The sequence below is a fragment of the Watersipora subatra genome, chromosome 2 (genome assembly GCF_963576615.1).
Source record: "Watersipora subatra chromosome 2, tzWatSuba1.1, whole genome shotgun sequence".
Classification (NCBI taxonomy): domain Eukaryota; kingdom Metazoa; phylum Bryozoa; class Gymnolaemata; order Cheilostomatida; family Watersiporidae; genus Watersipora; species Watersipora subatra.
Window position 1 is genome coordinate 52,651,817 of NC_088709.1, and position 19,473 is coordinate 52,671,289.

The 19,473-nt window shown below is 36.7% G+C and overlaps 1 protein-coding gene across 1 annotated transcript; it reads left to right on the forward strand.

Moving 5' to 3' along the window:
- Positions 1 to 1,097: 1,097 nt before the first annotated feature.
- Positions 1,098 to 2,802, forward strand: LOC137388321 (uncharacterized). The gene is made up of 2 exons (XM_068074807.1): positions 1,098 to 1,203; positions 2,318 to 2,802. Exons 1-2 carry the CDS (start codon positions 1,098 to 1,100, stop codon positions 2,800 to 2,802), a joined length of 591 nt encoding a protein of 196 aa, XP_067930908.1.
- Positions 2,803 to 19,473: the final 16,671 nt, after the last annotated feature.

The window sequence follows — 19,473 nt, forward strand, 5'->3', positions numbered from 1 at the left end:
CTCTTATTGCAGGTGAGAGATATAAACATACTAGCCGTGTCACCCGGCGTTGCCCGTGTAATAGAAGAATATTTGGACAGAAAATTAATTTGTATTTAACATATAATCACATTTGCCATTCTAACTTTCAAACTACATATCATGAGAGAAGTTTTTTGTCTTATAAATAATGAGAAGTGGTGAGAGTTTTGCTATTAGGGCCATTAGGCAGTTTAATAATGTGAGGAACAGCTTCTCGTGACGTTATGCTATGACCCGCGTCATACGTAAAGCAGTTAGGTATAGCTCTGATATAATGCCTTATATTGGTTGGCCAACAACTGCGACATCCTTAGTCCAGTGGGCTAGACATAAGACTTCTGCCCGGCTTCGTGCGAGATCGAATCTTCGTCGGTATGTAATATTTATTTCAAGGATTTATATTTATAAATATTTCAATATTTATAGCCGGATTTCCGACATACGACACACGGATTTTGAAAAATATATATATAGATAATCATTTCCTTTCATTATTGCTGTTTGTTGTACATAATAACAACCAGTACATTGCAGCTACTATTGCAGTTATCCTATTGCACTGCAGTGACATTTGACGGCTAATATTGCATTTCTCAACCAACAGTACCTTCTCTTTTTTCCAATATCACTTTGGTTGTGGGCAGCATGACAGGAAAATTTCTAGTATTGTGTATATTTATTGTGTATTTATGTTCATTATAAACATATATCTTATGGTTTATTGATATATAATTCATATGTATTTATATATATTTACATGTACATGTATATATATATAATATTCATGTATATATAATATTAATGTATATGTATTTGAATTATGCACATGAGAAAGTTTTTATGGTATCTTCAAGCTGTACAAGTGAGCAAAATACACATGTCATACAGCCAATCAGTGTAATTACTTAACAGTATAAACTTGGCTGAGGAATTCTAAGATTTCTAGCGGAATGTGATGACATCACTCACTCAGTAGTTCTCAGTGAAGTTACACAGTAGTTACAGTGGGTTACACAGAGTCCCTTCATTCTGAGCTATTATTATTAACTATTATTGACTGCTATCATTCTTCGATCATGAGCATCGCGGATTGTCCACCACAGACTGGCAGCGGGATAGGCGGGCTTCGTTTATCATCATCCAGCTCGCTGGCCGAGCTGGATAACACCTCTTATGGTTTCGGTAAGCAATGTATAAATACATGTTCATTTTCACTGAAGGAATACTGTAAGTTTATAATCTGTCTATAAAAAAGATGTAATGTTTCTCTTCCTTGAAGCAATATAAGTTTATAATCTGACTATAAAAAGATGTGAAACTCATAAACTATTGTGAAAATAAATACATTAGAATCGATGTTTAGCTAGTTACTACTTAGCGACTGCTGAAAGGAATAAGGACCTCATCGAAACTGATATATTGTTAAAGTGAGAGACAGTAGAGCAGTGAGCTGTAGAGGAGCGATTTATGTGTCTTTTAAAAACAAAGAGTCTAGTATCAGGCGCTTCAGTTCAAAAATTTGTGTTGGAATCAAACCAAAGCGGATGGCGCATGAGAAGTTGTCATACCCATTAATTTCCTTTCATCATTCAAACTGTAGTTTGTGGAATGAATCAACAAACATGAAAATGAGAGACTATTTAGTCACGCATTTGACATATGAGCAAAAGATCTGACTGTTATGTCTATATCCTTTCTCACCAATTTTTTGTTTGTCTAAGACATGCCTGTAAAATAAAACATAACATTTAATATATATTATAAAAATGCTTAAGAATGCTTGCTTTTGACTCATATTTGATTACTTTATTCTAGTCCATACTACCTCCTTTGTTAGGTTGATATGAAATATTTTAAACTGATATCAGCTGCTTCAATCAACTTAGTAAATCAGTCAAAAGACTGCAACAAATTTAATTATAAAATGTAGTGACATTTATTCGAAAGAGTAGCCTCAGGACCTACGTAATAATAAGTCATGAAAGGTCATGATGTCGTTATTCTTATTAAAAACTCGCTATAGCTAGGCCAGTACACTCAACTAAAAGATTTCCTTAATATAAGACTTGATAAATTCATTAACTATTTGCAAGTGTCTTTCTCCACAAATTCAATCGGTGAAAAAGTGAACATCTCATGGTGACACAACTATTAACATTCCGCTCCAACCAAACTTTTACGAACTGTCATAACTTTCACTATTGAGTCAGAGTGTTATGAAACTCGATAAGTAACTTTGTTACAAATAGAACTCGATCTAAGACGTTTAAACTGAAATTGTATTATTTCATTTTAGAACTCCCCGAATTCTTTGCTCAAGAAGAGGGCAGCTCTTCCTCCTCCGGACAATCTGCGCCAGCAATTACTTGGCCACTGCCTGCTGCCCTTCAATTTATGCTAGATGCTGGTCATCTAGCTACTTTGAGGGCAGCAGAGCCAAAAAATTTAACGTGGCCAGTGATGGAGGAAGAGCTGCCTGATTCGACATCTACTCCTTCATCTCAACCTCTTCCAATGCAATCAGCACCCTATCCACCTTCACACTCCAAATCTTCACCTCAATTTCATTCATCAACACCCCGATCAGTACAAAAGAAACCATCACCCCATCTACCTTCACCATCGAAATCATCACCTGCATCTCCATCATCAACATACTCAAAAGCACCACTCCTCCCATCATCGCCACCATCTCCAGCCCAAACTGGAACAGTAACAAAGATTTTAATTGGTTGCGCCGCGGTAGGAGTGGCAGTGGCAGCCTTCAAGCTGTACAAGTAAGTTCTTATGCTAAACAACCTATATCATTATAGTACATGTTCTATTGCTGACTAAAGCCTGGTTCCTATATCGATTGCGAGACTCCGGCGGTAACAGGCCCGCTGGCATATGTTCACATAAAGCCACATCGTTATTAATATCGTAAACATAATTTTGTGATCAAATAAAATTTTCGCTCCCCCATGCCATTCCTATAATGGTGACCTTTACCCGTACAGTGCATTCGGGAAGGCTTTGCCTGCGGTTTTTGCGAAATTTGAGCAGTGCGAAACTATTGCGATGCTGCCGGCAACTACTGGCGGTCCTTGGTGGTACTTGGCGTAGGTTCCCATTTCACCGCTAATAACCAGCTGTGCTGTCGCCGGTGCTTTGCGACGTATATGGGAACCAGCCTTTAAGAATTTAACTAATATCTACATGTTACCAAATATAATTCTTTGACTTGTAGGCACTGGTGCCAATGAAACCACCACTTCATTGCCACCAGAGGATGCTGCCATTGCCACTTCTTTCCATCCACCAACTCACCTACTATCGCCACAACAACTGTCACAACCACCACCTCTACTATCCCAATCACCATCATCTTTCGCTTCACCACCTCTAACACCACCACTGTCGCAACCACCACAAACACCGCCACAATCACCAAATCATCTTCACCACAACTTCATATTTACCCCATTCACTTCATCGCCACCATCACAATTGCCCCTCTACTACCATCACTATCGCCTCACCATTAATAATCATCAACACTACACATGTCGACTCACCACCCCTACCGCCTAGCCCGCCACCTGCTGCCAGTCAACTCCCAACCCACTTTTACTCAAATAAAGCCCATCTCTTCTAATCCACTCTTCACCACAACACCACCAACCACCACAACACTATATCTCAGCCAATGTTGAAGTGAGTATTGATTGTCATTATGATGGATGTAACTTTGTTAGAGGATTCTTGACAAGTCATGGCAGTTGAGTACTGACAGTTTAAAGTTTGCTAATATTTGATAATATTTAGTTTCTACTCAGTAAATGTCTGGCGTTGCACGGGTAAACAAAGTAACTAACTAACAACTTTGACTAACTTAATACGTAACATAAGTTAGCTCAATATTTGTTCTATTACACACAGCATAGGTAAAAAGATGCAAAGATTTGGAAGCATGATTCGCTGACATATGATATGATGACTTTCTATTGACTTTTGACAGTCCAAACCTTATAAATCAATAGAGGGTAAAAGGCGTGTCATTTGGCAAGCCATCTTTGGTCTTTTTATTAACTGTTGTCACTGATTTACACAAGAATAACAGTTTATACTGTTTATGCTATGAATAGTAATACTGTATCACATCTGCTTATCGAATTCAAGGATAGAAAAATAGTTATAATCTTCTGAATGCTGCATCTCTTTTATTATTTTCTATCTGAGAGTAGTTGAAGGTGATGTTATATATATATATATATATATATAATATAAATATATTATAATTACTATAAATTCCACTGTCATACAGCCCACGACCAAAGAGATGTTGGAAAAAAGAAAGGGTACTGACGGTTGAGAAATGCAATATTAGCAGTCAAATGGCACTGCAGCGCAATAGAATAACTGCAATGGTAGTTGTAATATACTGGGTGTGGGTGTTATTATATGTTTATATCTCTCCCCCTGCAATAGGAGAAATGCAATATTGGCCAATATTAAAAGTAAAATGCACTGATATTATTAGAATAGCCAATATTGTTAATATAGTAATAATATAAAACCAATGCACAATTTTGTTTACATTTCAAAATGTCATAGCTAGCATTATCAAGAATTTGTGATGTTTATATAGATTTTTAGAAAAGCTGTACTACGTAGTCATTGTTCTGTAGTCATCCAAACTTATAATAAAATATTGTAATGATTTCATAAGAATTGTTAGAAGGAAATATCATCGTCATTTCCTTTACTTACACTGCATTGGACATCAGTTAGAATATCAAAGTACTCAAAAGTGTCTAAAATGTCAGTTATTTTGAAATCAGCAAATTGTCGAATTGCCGAAACCTTCGGCAATTTGACAATGATATATAGACTGGTGAAATGTGCACGTTATTTTTTTATGAAATGCGCGCGACTTAATCATTTTATTCTCTGTTGCTTGGCGTTTCAAGTTCCGGTCCTAACTTTGATAAAAGTAAGGCTTTTATGGCCTTACTTTTATCAAAGTACGGCCATAAATAATACTAAGTAACGATTTTTGGCCAATAAATCTGTCTATTTGTGTATAATTCATTCAGATGGGTACCTTTTAAGATACTGTCGACACTTTTCAAAGACTTGGTAATATATTTGAATTGGTTTATATGTGTTTTTTATCGTTATTATACTTTAACGACTCTGCTAAACGATGGTTAAAATTTTTCATGAGTTTTCAAAACGAGGGTTTGCGACGTCGTTGTTGAAAATTTTCGTAAGTTGTGTGCACATGCATTTATCATGTGAATAATTTATCATAATAATCACATCATTTATCACATCATTACACATGCACATAACGGCAGCCTCGTAATACTCAATGACCGGAATGAAACTCTTATTTAAAGTTGACGAAGGTTTGGAGCTCCCGTCGAATTGGAGAAAGTTGGGGGGCTTTTTGTATGTATATACCTCTTTTTCGCGGGGATAAAACCTCATGAATAAGAGAGTTTTACAACATTTACTTCAAATTGAAAAGCAGAAAGTCCATACTTGGAGTGAACTAATAAAATAATTAAAATAGCATTACTAAGGTGTGGCTAGATACACAGATTTGTCATTATTTGATACATTACTAAATTGAGTATAGATAGCTTTATTATGATATGATACAGTACCGAGGTAAGCATAGATAGCTTTGTAATAATGTGATACAATCAGATTGTCTCTTAGTGATTACATTAGTAATCTCTTATGGTCTCCAAGTGATCTCTAAATTAGAGAGTCTCCATGTGATCTCTTAGCATCTCTAAGTTGGAGATCATGCTTCTTTTGAATTACCATGTTCTTAAATGTCGGTTGCATTTAAATGCAATTTTTGTTAGCTTTGGTAATAAATATACTTATTGGCATGCAAATTCTTTGCTGTTACTATATGTTTACAGTAATTGAGCCCTTGAACTACCTAGGGGGTACATGTAACTCTCCTGCATGCGGCATGGCTCCAAGTCTGTAATGAATATATTGCAGTGAGAGGAGAGCTGCAATGCCCGCAGTGCATGGTCAAGAACAAGAGGTTAGATTGGGAGTACGCACATCGGCCATCAGCAGTAGAAAGAGGGATAACTCCAAAAGGACAAGTAGCCTATACGAATCCTGTCTCATCAGATAAGAGGTTTGTATGTTGTTGTAACTGCCAATTGCATGGTTGTTACAATCAAATTCAAATGAAAGATGCTGCCAGCAGAAATTTGGTACTGGTATAATACTATTCACACATGAAACAATAATACCAGCAGTAGATACAACCCTCCAGTTTATCAGTATGCATATTTAATTTCTTATACACAAGTTTGTCATTCTTTTTCAGTTTGAAATCTAAAAAATTGGAGCCACCGCTACCGGGGTCAAGTAAAGGTCGTTTATCACAAGCCTCCAAAGTATCAAACCTACTTCTCACACAGAACTATCTGCCAGTCGTGGATATGACGACCAAGTTCTATGAAGAGCATTTGGATACTGGCAGCAAATGACCTTCCGATCTCTTTATTTAGAAATGTGAATAATATCTTTATGTGATGTTTGTGTTGAAACAATTATATATTTTGTTATTATTTTGCGTGCTTTATGAATATAATTTCTACAATATGAAATGAGAGACATGAAGTAGATGGAATTTGAATTGCGCTTGACAGTATTGATCATGTCTTGACTAGTTTGTGCAGTGAATCAGATACAACGCAATGTTTGTTAGCGATTCTCAGCAGATAAACATTCACTAGAGCCTGTCAGTCATGTTACCTATATCAGACGATATTAAACTTCAAAAGTTGGTGACTACCCTAGGACACTTATATTTTGCTAGTATTTAGTTTCGGGAGTAGCTCACAGAGTAAAATTTCACAGCAACTTAATTTCGCAGCTCTGATGAGTGCGAAAATATAGTGATTTGGAAATAAATGCAGTGGAACAAACATAATTAGATTCCTCAGGTTCAGTTCACCGATAAAAAAAATTCAATTTGCGACTAGTTTGTAATTGTGAACCGCAGGTAGAATGGTGTGGGCAAGGTCGATAATGCAATTTGATCGCTTGTTGTCTTTTGTTTCTTGGACTATCAATAGGCCCGTTTTCTCTGTAGCAGCTGGCCGGCTGAGCCGCCCCAACTTTTTGGGAATTTTTTACGGTAAGTACTGCAGTCCAATTCGGATAACTCTCCCTGGATAAAATGTAACATTTCATCTCAAACACAAAGTTAACTCGAACGGATTCGTTTGGTCAGTTCCAACACAATGATAAGTTGCTTCAGATAACTCGACCTCAACATAATTTATTCGAAAAGTTATTTGCCCAACGGCCATGGACACAGTTTTTATCGCTGTAGAATATCACTTCATTCCAAGCCATAGAGACCAACATCAACTTCTAGTAGTTCTTAGGCATCATTATTATCATCATCAGAGGCACAATATTTTTGGTAACAACTTTTATAAAGGTTTGCAAAAGATTAAGTTTTGTCAAACACCCGCTTGGCCATGTTCCATCGAAAGCGTAAAAGCTTCCAAATGAACTTAAAATAAAATCCGCAAAATTGATCTTTGTTAAAACGCTCAAAAGAAAAAGATGTCTTTTTCTGAGCGTTTTAACTGCGGTCCAGTTTTGCCTATTTTCATTTAAAAACGTCTCGTCAGTCACATCACCTAAAACAAAACAAATCTCAAAAAATAGAAAAATGTTGATACTTTCCGGTAAAAATTTTTAAAACTTCACACGACAGGCCCGGCTGAGGCCCTACATGAAAGAAATATGTTGGGGGCTTACACCGCCCCACCCTCCACACAGTAGGTCTTCATAACTAGTCGCCTAACATTAGCCACCCCAACTTGCAACCAGTGAATACAGGCCTGAATATCAATGAACAAAGCTATTTAGTTTCGCTTTTTCGCTCGTTTGTTATGATAGTTTAGTTTCGCACATTAATTTTTCGCGAGAGGATGACACCGCGAATACGCAAAAATTAGATGAGGCGAATACACAAGTGAATATGACAACATACTCTTGTGAAAAACTGAAACACGAATATTGTAGTATAGAGAGCTGTCGGTGACTAAATGGTGTGTCACCAAACAGGGTTCAGTATTTCGAAAACTGACCAATCAATGTTGAACAGCTTCTGGCTTTTTGTTGGTCAGTTTTGCGTTAAGCTCTATGATTGGCTAAAAATTTTCAATTGCGCCGCTCTTTCTTTACAGCATCTTCAGAAAATGTTTGCCTTTTTTATTGCTCAGTTTCTAAAATGGAACTAGTTTCACTTAAATCTGACTGGTTAAGTCATAAGACCTAAACTACTTTCGTTTCAGAATTATTCTGATTGGATGTTTTGGTCATACTCCTAAGAGAACAATTCCAAATATTTGAGAAATTATATATTTGTGCGTGTGTGTGTGTGTGCGTGCGTGCGTGTGTGTGTCTGAGTGTGTGTCTGAGTGTGTGTCTGAGTGTGTCAGTGTGCATGAATGTGCGCCATCTGAATGCAAAGTGTATATGTGTGGTGTATCTCTTAGTGTATGAGTTTGTACTTGTTTGGGTGTAAGAATTTTGTGTATGTGTGGTTGTAGTTATTTGTTTGTTTGCTTATTTATGTGTCCTGAATTTTGATCTGTTTAGTTATTTCATCCTTGTGTTTGCACATTTGCCTAGTCTGTTTATTTGTTTTATGTTTTTGTGTATTACATTTTAGAACTACTGTCGTTTTTCGCAAACTTCTTTTTCAAATGTCGCTAGTAAGCGAGATACAATGCGCTAAACACTGTTCAATCGCAACATGATTTACAAGTGTTCTAGTGGAAAATTGCTACTACATTGAAGACTATTAAACTACTAGTATGTAGGACCGCTATCAAGCTGCTACTGCAAGTTTGGGATATAACATTATGTGATTGATCAACAAATTAAATACATTGCACTTACTGGTACATATCTGGTTATATAAGTGCGTTTGGGTTCATGCGTGTAGGTAGGTATTTGTGCGTGTATGCAAATGTTTGTGTGTTTTTCTGTGTTCATGTGTGTGTGCGTCCGCATTTGTGAGCAAGTATATGACTGTGTGTCTGTCACAGTAATATTTATTAGAATTACTGACATCGCCTGCAAAAAAGTTTTCTAAATGTTGCAGTGTGTGCATGCATGTGCAAGATTCAAAAGGGTGAACTTTGTTCAATCGCAACAAGCTATCAAAGGCTATGAAATGATCACCATGGTCTTCAAAGAAAAGTTTTTAACCTGAAAGTAGAAAGTACATTTAAAACTATCAGGCTGTTACTATGTAAGAGCTATATCTAGCTTCTACTGCAACTTTTGATATAACAGTTTGCAATGGATGAACAAATCAACTATGTTGCTGTTATTATTTCATATCTGTTGGAATATTAGCGTTTGTGTGTGCGTGCGTGTGCATGTGTGTTTACATGTTTGTCTGTATGCGTTTCGCTCAGTGTGTTTACATGTTTGTGTGGGTGTGGCTGTTGTGGTGTCCGTCTCGCAGTCTGTGTGTGTCGCTGTCTGTGCGTGTCGATGTCTGTGTGTCACTGTCTGTGTGTCGCTGTCTGTGCGTGTGTGTCGCTGTCTGTGTGTGTGTGTGTCGCTGTGTGTGTCGCTGTCTGTGTGCGTGTGTGTGTGCATGCGTGTGTGCGTGCATGCTGGTATGTGTGTGTGTGTCGCTGTCTGTGCGTGTGTGTCGCTGTCTGCATGCGTGTGTGTGCCCGTGCGTGCGTGTTGCTGTCCGTGTCTGTGTGTTTGTCTGTATATGTTAATGTGTGTGTCTGTGCTGGTGTGAGCAAGTATAAAATGTGCGCAATTTTTCCAACAAGCGAAATATATCGCGAGATTTAATGGGGTAAACTTTTTCTTCGCAACAAGCTATTTTAATCATTCCAGAAGTTATCTGCTCTTTAAGGACAAATTGTTTACTTTAAAGTAGAAGGTATATTTGAATGTGTGTTTGTGTGTGTGGTGTGTGTACGTGTGTGTGCGTGTGTGGGCGTGCATGGGTGGGTGTGTGTGTGTGAGTGTGTGTGTGTGTCTGCGTATTGTAGGCTTGCGTGTGTGTGTCTGCGCATTGTTAGCAGGTGTGTGTGTGTATGTGAGTTTATGTGTGCGCATGCATGTTTTTGTGCAAGCGTGTTCATCTTTCTATGCGTCTTTGTTAATAGGTGTGTGTCTGCGCAGTTGGTAGCAGGTATTTATATGGGTGTCTGTCTGTCTTTGCATTTGTATGTTAACCACTAAAACTATTGTCACCGTTCCGCAAACATTTGTGATGACTCGTAGTATTTTCAATACAAACGCGACATTTCATATAGCGCACAATAGGCTCTCAAAGTGAAATTAGTCCGTGCGGCATAAACTTTTGTGTTTTGAGGTCATGAACTTTCTAAAGCAAATAATATATCAGGAATTGATTGCTTATGCATTTGATTAGCTAAGGTGCTTTATTTGACTGTTTTGAAGAAGTTAAAGGGGTTGCTAAGGACGATGAATGATGATATTTCATTTCCAGTTATTTGGTTTACGTATCGTATTTTAAAATGTCTTACCACGATGTCGATGGTGGTGATTGTTGGAAATAATTTGAGTAAGTAGATGTAGATTTTTTAGAATTACAGAGTGGAAAAAAAGTGATAGTGATTCCGGAAGCAGTGAGGTCAATTTCGGTATTGAAAATGATGGATAAAATGGGAAATTTCCGATGAGTTTACGGATAAAAGTCGTAGTGTAGAGACATGTAAAAATAATGTTGCTGCGCAGCCGAACTCAGATGATACAGGAACAGCTCTGCCAGCAGATGTAGAGTTTAATCTCAGTGATGATGAGTACCTACTGCAAGCAAGTAGATGTAGTCTAAGAAATGTAGTGCATGTATTATTATGAGTATTATTTTATTATGTATTATTTTATTAGTATTATTATGTAGTATCATTATCTTCTTTTTCCGTTTGGTTTAAGCAACCAACCATCTCTTTCCCTTACCAATCTAACCCTCACTGTGATACATGTATTTAGTGTCATGAATTCATATTTACCTCAAATCAGGTAGCACCATCAATGACCCGACTGACAGGTGTTAAACCTATGAGTTGTTTTTAAGGATGTAAATGGACATGTGGCTGCATCACATGGTTTGAAGTGTCAAAGATACCCTGATCCTCGCAGTCAATCAATCATTAGCCAAGGAGAGCAGAGATCTTATCATTATTGGAAAGATTTCAGCCATAATTGACGTGTCAGAGACAACTGGCAAAAAGCACAAATACAAGGAGATGCAGCGAGAGCGAAACTGTTGCAACTTTGCTCACGAAGGTATGATGTTTTTGATGTGTTACTGTAGAAAATATGCGATCGACTGCGTTATTTTTTACAAAGCTGTTATTGCGATTACACACCGCTACATAATACTTTCTGGTATGTAGGTCAAAAAATATGCAGTGAAACATTTCTTTTTCTCAACAGAATAGGGAAAAACATGTTTCAAACACTGAAGCGACACTATAATAGGACAGAAATAGCTGTACCAAGGAGTTTCAATTACCAAGGTAGAAATAAGGGGGCTGTCACATCAGATGATAGTAAAGGCATTGCAGACTTCTTAGACCACATCGCCTCTATTCACTCTCGTGACCTTCCAGGTCGGGTTTCAGGTAAGCCAACTAGGTTTTGAAATTTAAAAATAAAATGCTTTCAAAGCATAATTACGGTTATTTTATTTTTTTGCGATTAGTTAACCTAAGTTATTAATTTTGTCAGAGCTTATGTTGAACATTATTCATCAAAAACATTCCAATAGGTTTTGAGGAACTAAAGATTCTGCCTAGTAACTTCACAATTGAGTCAATCTGTGAGCTCTATAAGCAAAAGTGTCAAGAGGCTATGCTTAACTTCAAGTGTAAGTCGGCATTCAGAGCAATCTGGGAGGAGCTTCCGCCATACTTTATCATCACCAAACCAAGTACGTAAATATCTGTGTTAGCTCTGCCAGAAAAATAACATGGCATACTTGAGGTATGTGCATTTACAGTTTTAGTCTTAGTGATATTTGAGCATACTGAATATTCTGGCAAGTGTTCTTTGCACACTGTCCACTACCTTTCGTTATTGTTTGTCACAACAGGTCTGCAAACCAGCCGTTAGATAAACGAACTGCAGAGATCAATCGGCAGCTGAATCTCCTTGAACATGCCTTAATGAGTGCATCCTGCCGTCACGACAATATCTAACAAAAGACTTGAAGCTTGGGGGTCAATACTTTTCTGACCGGACCTCCCGTTGCTCACTACGGATTTGATTATGCGCAGCAGGTAGATCAAAACCATTTTTAAAACATTGCTTGTTACAAAACGCAAAATCTCATTTTATATTTTTGTCAAAAACACACACATACACAGCTCAAAATATAACAATAAATGCTCGACTATTACAAGGTTATGAAGCCAAGACTGTAGTGTTTTGAGTTTAAACACTGCTGAGTTTTAACAATTGGCAATTAGCAATTGCCAATTGCAAATGCTAATTAATAATTATAAAAACAATCAAGTTTATAAATAAAAATATACTTTTAAAAATAAAAACAGTAAATGTACAGTATACTTTCAAGCCTATAAAAAACAACAAATTTTACTTTGGTTTAATTCTTAGGTTTACTACCCTGCCGACCAGCTATCCTAATCCGAATCGGCTATCCTAAATATGCTAACTCGTTCATCTCAGTAAAGGTTCTGTGAGTGGATTGGGTAATTATTCTAACACTGATACATTGGCATCAATGTTATGCCCAAAACCACCAGTTCAATGTGCAACACAATTTGGTCGTTACTCCTTTACTGTATATTAATGTGTTATTTTCCAACGACACAACATATTACCTTGACCTCACTGTTTTAAGTATTCTAGTTCATGTGGTGCCTTTGGAAACTTTTTTATATTGTTCGCCATGTTCTCTTCCCTAAAGATTTCAATATTCATGAGAACGTAATGGTTGTAGCGGGGGGTTGCTATGACTTTCCAAAACGTCAACAAATAATACTGTTTGATATTTAATACATCAACTGTAAAGAAAATTTCTCAGTTTTTGGCGTCGACCACATTGACCAACACCCTCTTTGATATAACTCTGTGTCTTAGGTTAAATTGCTTTGATTTTAATTCCAACAACAGTTTTGAAAAACTGACAAGTTTCTCTATTACTTTGGGCTAAAACCAATTTTGTGATCTGACCTAATTTGTATTAAAAGGACGCGACCTGTCACATTTTTCCCAAATGTTTTAAATATGCAAGATTCAATGGGAGAACGTTGTTCAATCGAAACAAGCTATCGAAACCCATCAAAAGACTCAAGTGCTTTATAAGGAAAAGTGTTTAACGCGAAAGTCTGAGATACATGTAAAACTATTAAACTGCTACTATGTAGGACCGATATCAGACTGCTACTGCGACTGTTGAATAAACAGTTTGGGATAGATAAAAGAATCAATAATATAGCTGTTACTGTTTCATATCTGTTGGTATATCTGCATTTGTGTGTGTGCGCATTGTGGGCATGCATCTGTGTATCTGCGCATTGTGGGCATGAATGTGTTTGCATTTTGTGGGCATGCGTGGGTGTGTCTGCGCACAGAGGGCATGTGTGTGTGTATCTGCATATTGTTGACATGTGTGGGTGTGTCTGCGCACAGTGGGCATGCATGTGTGTGTGTATCTGTGTATTGTGGGCGTGCGTGGGTGTGTCTGCATATTGTGGACACGTGTGGGTGTGTCTGCCCATTGTGCAATATATATATATATATATATATATATATAACTTTAAGTACGAAACTTTAAGTAATAAAATGTTTTAATTAAACTTGTAGTTTTTTTAGTACACATAGTTTTATATATATATATATATATATATATATATATATATATATATATATATATATATATATATATATATATATATATATACAGATGCATTTGTTTTATTGCAGCACCATTATGTGCAGTGGCTATTACGGAGTGATGGGTTTTTGAGATATTAGATGGATTAAAGAAATTACAGTGTATTCTTATACAAATATCTGCTTCATCATACAACAGTTTTAACATACAAGGTGGGATCTTGAAACAAATTAATTTCATATCTAGAAGTTTTAATGCATATTTGAAAACTTGATTTGTCGCTGCTGAAACTTAACTGTTTGTTTACTTTGTGAAATTTACTATTAAATTCATTTATATTTATGAACTTCACCATTCAATTAATTCGTTAGTTAGATAGTATTTCTGCTTGTTTGGTCCATGTTCAGTGTTTAAACAAGACTTTGGTCTGTATGAGCAACCCATTGCAGAGTCTGGTGACAGCTCAGCTGGGAACAGACATGTTCTTCGAATTTGAAACAATGTAGATTTTAAACTTTGTTCGTACAAGAGTAGATGTTTTGTGAAAAACATTCAATTTGTGTCACATGTATTATATACTATTATTATTACAGTTGATTGCCTTTCTAGTAGATGTAAAAGGTCTGACATTTGCCTTTGTCATTTATACAGTAAAGTTAAGCAAGAAGAGGCAGCGAGTTTACGATGCCGAGAGCTTCTATTTACTAGGTACTACATGTATATGGATAATGTAACAGAAAAGTCTTCGACTAAATGTGCTGGTGATAGACTTAGAATCTTTAATACGGTTATGAAAGGAGGGAAACCTAAAATACCAAGTTTAAAAGCTAAACCATGCAAAGGTCAAATATCGTGTGCACAGATCACTGATGCTTTCAAACAATATAATATCCTTTCAGCTTTAAATGGGAGTCATCTACCCATTCGATGGACTGATCGTACCAATATCAAGTGTGTATTAGCAATGCCTTGAAGACCATGATATCTGCTTAGCTTACTGAAGTAGAAGTTGTATCCACTTTTTAGCATTATTGTTGCACAAACACTGGCTCTGTCATCTCAGCTAGACATGGCTGAGTTCAGTGGTGAGATCACCTTGACAACTGGAAACATGCGCAGTTGAAGAGAGAGGGCAATTTGAGGTTAGATACCAAAGGTCAGGGTTCAATTCCAAGGTCACCACTAGTGACTTTTGTTAGGAATTGAAATTAATCTATGGTTTGCAGACCACTAGGTCTCGACTGCATTGTTTGTCAGTTGTCATGTACGCAGTTGGCACAAATTAGTTGTCACATATGCAATAGGTTAACTTAAAGCCCACATGTGATTAGTCCGTCTTAATCTCTTGTTTCATGGCTCTTTACTGGACCACTCAGCTTTAGAATTTTTATAGAATACTCACAGGCTTAGAAAGCCAAGTTGATTTTTGTTAACAATCTTTATACTCTAAAATTGGCTCAGCAGGTTTGAACAGTAGTTATCAATAAGCAATCAACAGTTGGCAATAAACAATTGGCAATAAGCATTAAACACTTGACAATAAGCAATCACCAGTTAGCAATATGGAATGAACAGTTGGCAATAAGCAATCAACCGTTCGCAATAAACAATCAACAGTTGACAATAAGCAATCAACAATTAGCAAAAATCAATCAACAGCTTGCAATAAGAAATCAACAGTGGACAATAAGCAATCAGCAGTTGATAATAAGGAATCAACAGCTGACAATATGCAATCAACAGCTGGCAATAAGCATTCAACAGCTGGCTTAAAGCAATCAACAGTTGGCGATAAGCAATCTACAGCTAGCAATGAGCAATCAACAGCTGACAAAAAGCAATCAACAGCTGGCAATAAGCAATCAACAGCTGGCAATTAGCAATCAACCGTTGAAAATAAGCAATCGACAGTTGACAATATGCAATCAACAGGTGACAATAAGCGATCAACAGTTGACAATAAGTAATCAACAGTTGACAATAAACAATCAACAGCTGGTGATAAATAATCAACAGTTGGCAAAAAGATATCAACAGTTGGCGATAAGCAATCAACAGCTGGCAATAAGCAATCAACAGCTGGCAATAAGCGTTCAAAATTTGGCGATAAGCAATCAACAGTTGGCGATAAGCAATCAACAGCTGGCAATAAGCAATCAACAAATGGCAATAAGTAATCAACAGTTGACAATAAGAAATCAACAGCTGGCAATAAGCAATCAACAGCTGGCAATAAGCAATCAACAGTTGGCAATAAGAAATCAACAGCTGGCACTACGCAATCAACAGCTGACAATAAGCAGTCAACAGTTGGCGATAAGAATTCAACAGTTGACGATAAACAATCAACATTTGGTGATAAGCAGTTAACAGTTGACAATAAGCAATAAACAGCTGGCAATACGAAATCAACAGCTGGCAATACGCAATCAACAGCTGACAATAAGCAATCAACAGTTGGCGATAAGAAATCAACAGTTGACGATAAAGAATCAACATTTGGTGATAAGCAGATAACAGTTGACAATAAGCAATCAACAGCTGGCAATAAGCAATCAACAGTTAGCAATAAGCAATCAACAGCTGGCAATAAGGAATAAACAGCTAGCAATAAGCAATCAACAGTTGGCAATAAGCATTCAACAGTTGGCAATAAGCAATACACAGTTGACAATAAGCAATCAACAGTTGACAATAAGCAATCAAAAGTTGACAATAAGCTATCAAAAGTTGGCAATAAGCAATCATCAGTTGGCAATAAGCTATCAACAGCTGGCAATAAGCAAACAGCAGTTGGCAATAAGCAATAAACAGTTGGCAATAAGCAATCAACAGTTGACAATAAACAAGCAACAGTTAGCAGTAAGCAATCAAAAATTGGCAATAAGCAATCAAAAGTTGGCAATAATAAATCAACAGTTGGCAATTAGCAATCAACAGTTGACAATAAGCAATCAAAAGTTGACAATAAGCGATCAAAAGTTGGCAATAAGCAATCAAAGGTTGGCAATAACCAATCCACAGCAAGCAATAAGCAAACAACAGTTGGCAATAAGCAATTAACAGTTGGCAATAAGCAATCAACAGTTTGCAATAAACAATAAACAGTTGGCAGTAAGCAATTAGCAGTTGACAATAAGCAATCAACAGTCGACAATAAGCAATCAACAGTTGACCATAAGCAATCAAAGGTTGGCAATAAGCGATCGAAATTAGGCAATAAGTAATCAACAGTTGACAGGTAGCAATCAAAATTTGGCAATAAGCAATCAACAGTTGGAAATAAGCAATCAACAGTTGACAATAAGCAATCAACAGTTGACAATGAGCAATCAACAGTTGACAATAAGCAATCAAAGGTTGGCAATAAGCGATCAAAATTTGGCAATAAGTAATCAACAGTTGACAATAAGCAATCAAAAATTTACAATAAGCAATCAACAGTTCGAAATAAGCAATCAAAAGTTGGCAATAAGCGATCAACAGTCGACAATAGGTAATCAACGGCTTGCAATAAGCAATCAACAGTTGACAATAAGCATTCAAAAGTTGACAATAAGCAATCAAAAGTTGGCAATAAGCAATCATCAGTTGGCAATAAGCTATCAACAGCTGGCAATAAGCAAACAGCAGTTGGCAATAAGCAATAAACAGTTGGCAATAAGCAATCAACAGTTGACAATAAACAAGCAACAGTTAGCAGTAAGCAATCAAAAATTGGCAATAAGCAATCAAAAGTTGGCAATAATAAATCAATAGTTGGCAATTAGCAATCAACAGTTGACAATAAGCAATCAAAAGTTGACAATAAGCGATCAAAAGTTGGCAATAAGCAATCAAAAGTTGGTAATAAGCAATCAACAGTTGGCAATAACCATTCCACAGCAAGCAATAAGCAAACAACAGTTGGCAATAAGCAATTAACAGTTGGCAATAAGCAATCAACAGTTTGCAATAAGCAATCAACAGTTGACCATAAGCAATCAAAGGTTGGCAATAAGCGATCGAAATTAGGCAATAAGTAATCAACAGTTGACAGGTAGCAATCAAAAGTTGGCAATAAGCAATCAACAGTTGACAATAAGCGATCAAAAGTTGGCAATAAGCAAGCAACAGTTGACAATGAGTAATCAACAGTTGGCAATAAGTAATCAACAGTTGACAGTAAGCAATGTAAAGTTGGCAATAAGCAATCAACAATTGACCATAAGCAATCAAAGGTTGGCAATAAGCAATCAACAGTTGACAATAAGCAATCAACAGTTGACAATAAGCGATCAAAATTTGGCAATAAGCAATCAAAAGTTGGCAATAAGCAATCAACAGTTGGAAATAAGCAATCAACAGTTGACAATAAGCAATCAACAGTTGACAATGAGCAATCAACAGTTGACAATAAGCAATCAACAGCTTGCAATGAGCAATCAACAGTTGGCAATAAGCAATCAACAGTTGACAATGAGCAACCATTAGCTACTTTAGGTAGCTTTAGTTTACATTTACTGCTAGTGTTGTTCTCTAAGAGCAGCTCTAGTTTGCTCAGGCATAATTGCGTAAAGTTTCTGTTGGTCAAATCAAGCGAACCAAACACATGTGTTTTTGCACTGCTTTACCGTTCAAATCTGAAACACTGGTTTTAGCCAAGCAAATTCACTGAAAAGTATCTACATGCATTTTTCCTGACCCTATCCAGTAGGAAATATTTGGTATTTGGAAATCGTTGTGCGTTTTTCTTCCCATTAGTTGTTCCAAAAAGTCCTTAAGCTTTAGCTTTTAAAGTGGCTCAGATTTAGGAAATTTATAAAAAAGACTTTTTTGTTGACATTTGGCATGCGTCTAATAGTGTATACTATAGAAACACTGATTATAGCTACAAAAGCTTTTTTTTATCAAGAGAGCACAACTCCATTTAAGTTATCATATTTCAGGCAATAATAACTAGCAGTGGTGCTGACTCAGGGTTCTCCATAATAGCATAGGACAAGGACAAAAGCATACTTGCTAGTTTTACCCCACTCGGCACGGGCTGCTGCTATACCACCCGCAACACTCTTCTGTAAGTACCAAGGAATGTGTACCACAATCCATATAAACTACCAAGTACACTCAAATTCCTTTATATTTAGAACCATGAGCTATACATAAGTATTTATGACAGCCGTAACTTTCTGTGTTAGATGCATCTTTCTTAAACTAAGTACCTGCTTCTGTATTTGAGTCACGAGCGTCATCTATTTTCTATATAAACATCATAATCTTTAGTTCTGTAGACAAAAGCGGTCGTGTGGTATTGTACAGCTGACTGGATTCTTTCAATGTTTACCCTAGGCTATTAGTAACATCATCGGGTGGCTTTTATACCAAAAAAGACGATGATGTGGAAGAGTTGACAGGAGCTCAAACTAAACTCAGCTATCCTATAAATGTTACACTGAGCAAACAGATTTCAATCAAGGTGGGCTGTACCAGCTCTCATTCACTTACAACATTTCCATTTTTTGTTTTGTGCCATTAAGTGGTTGCAGTCAGCAGAAGAACACAAT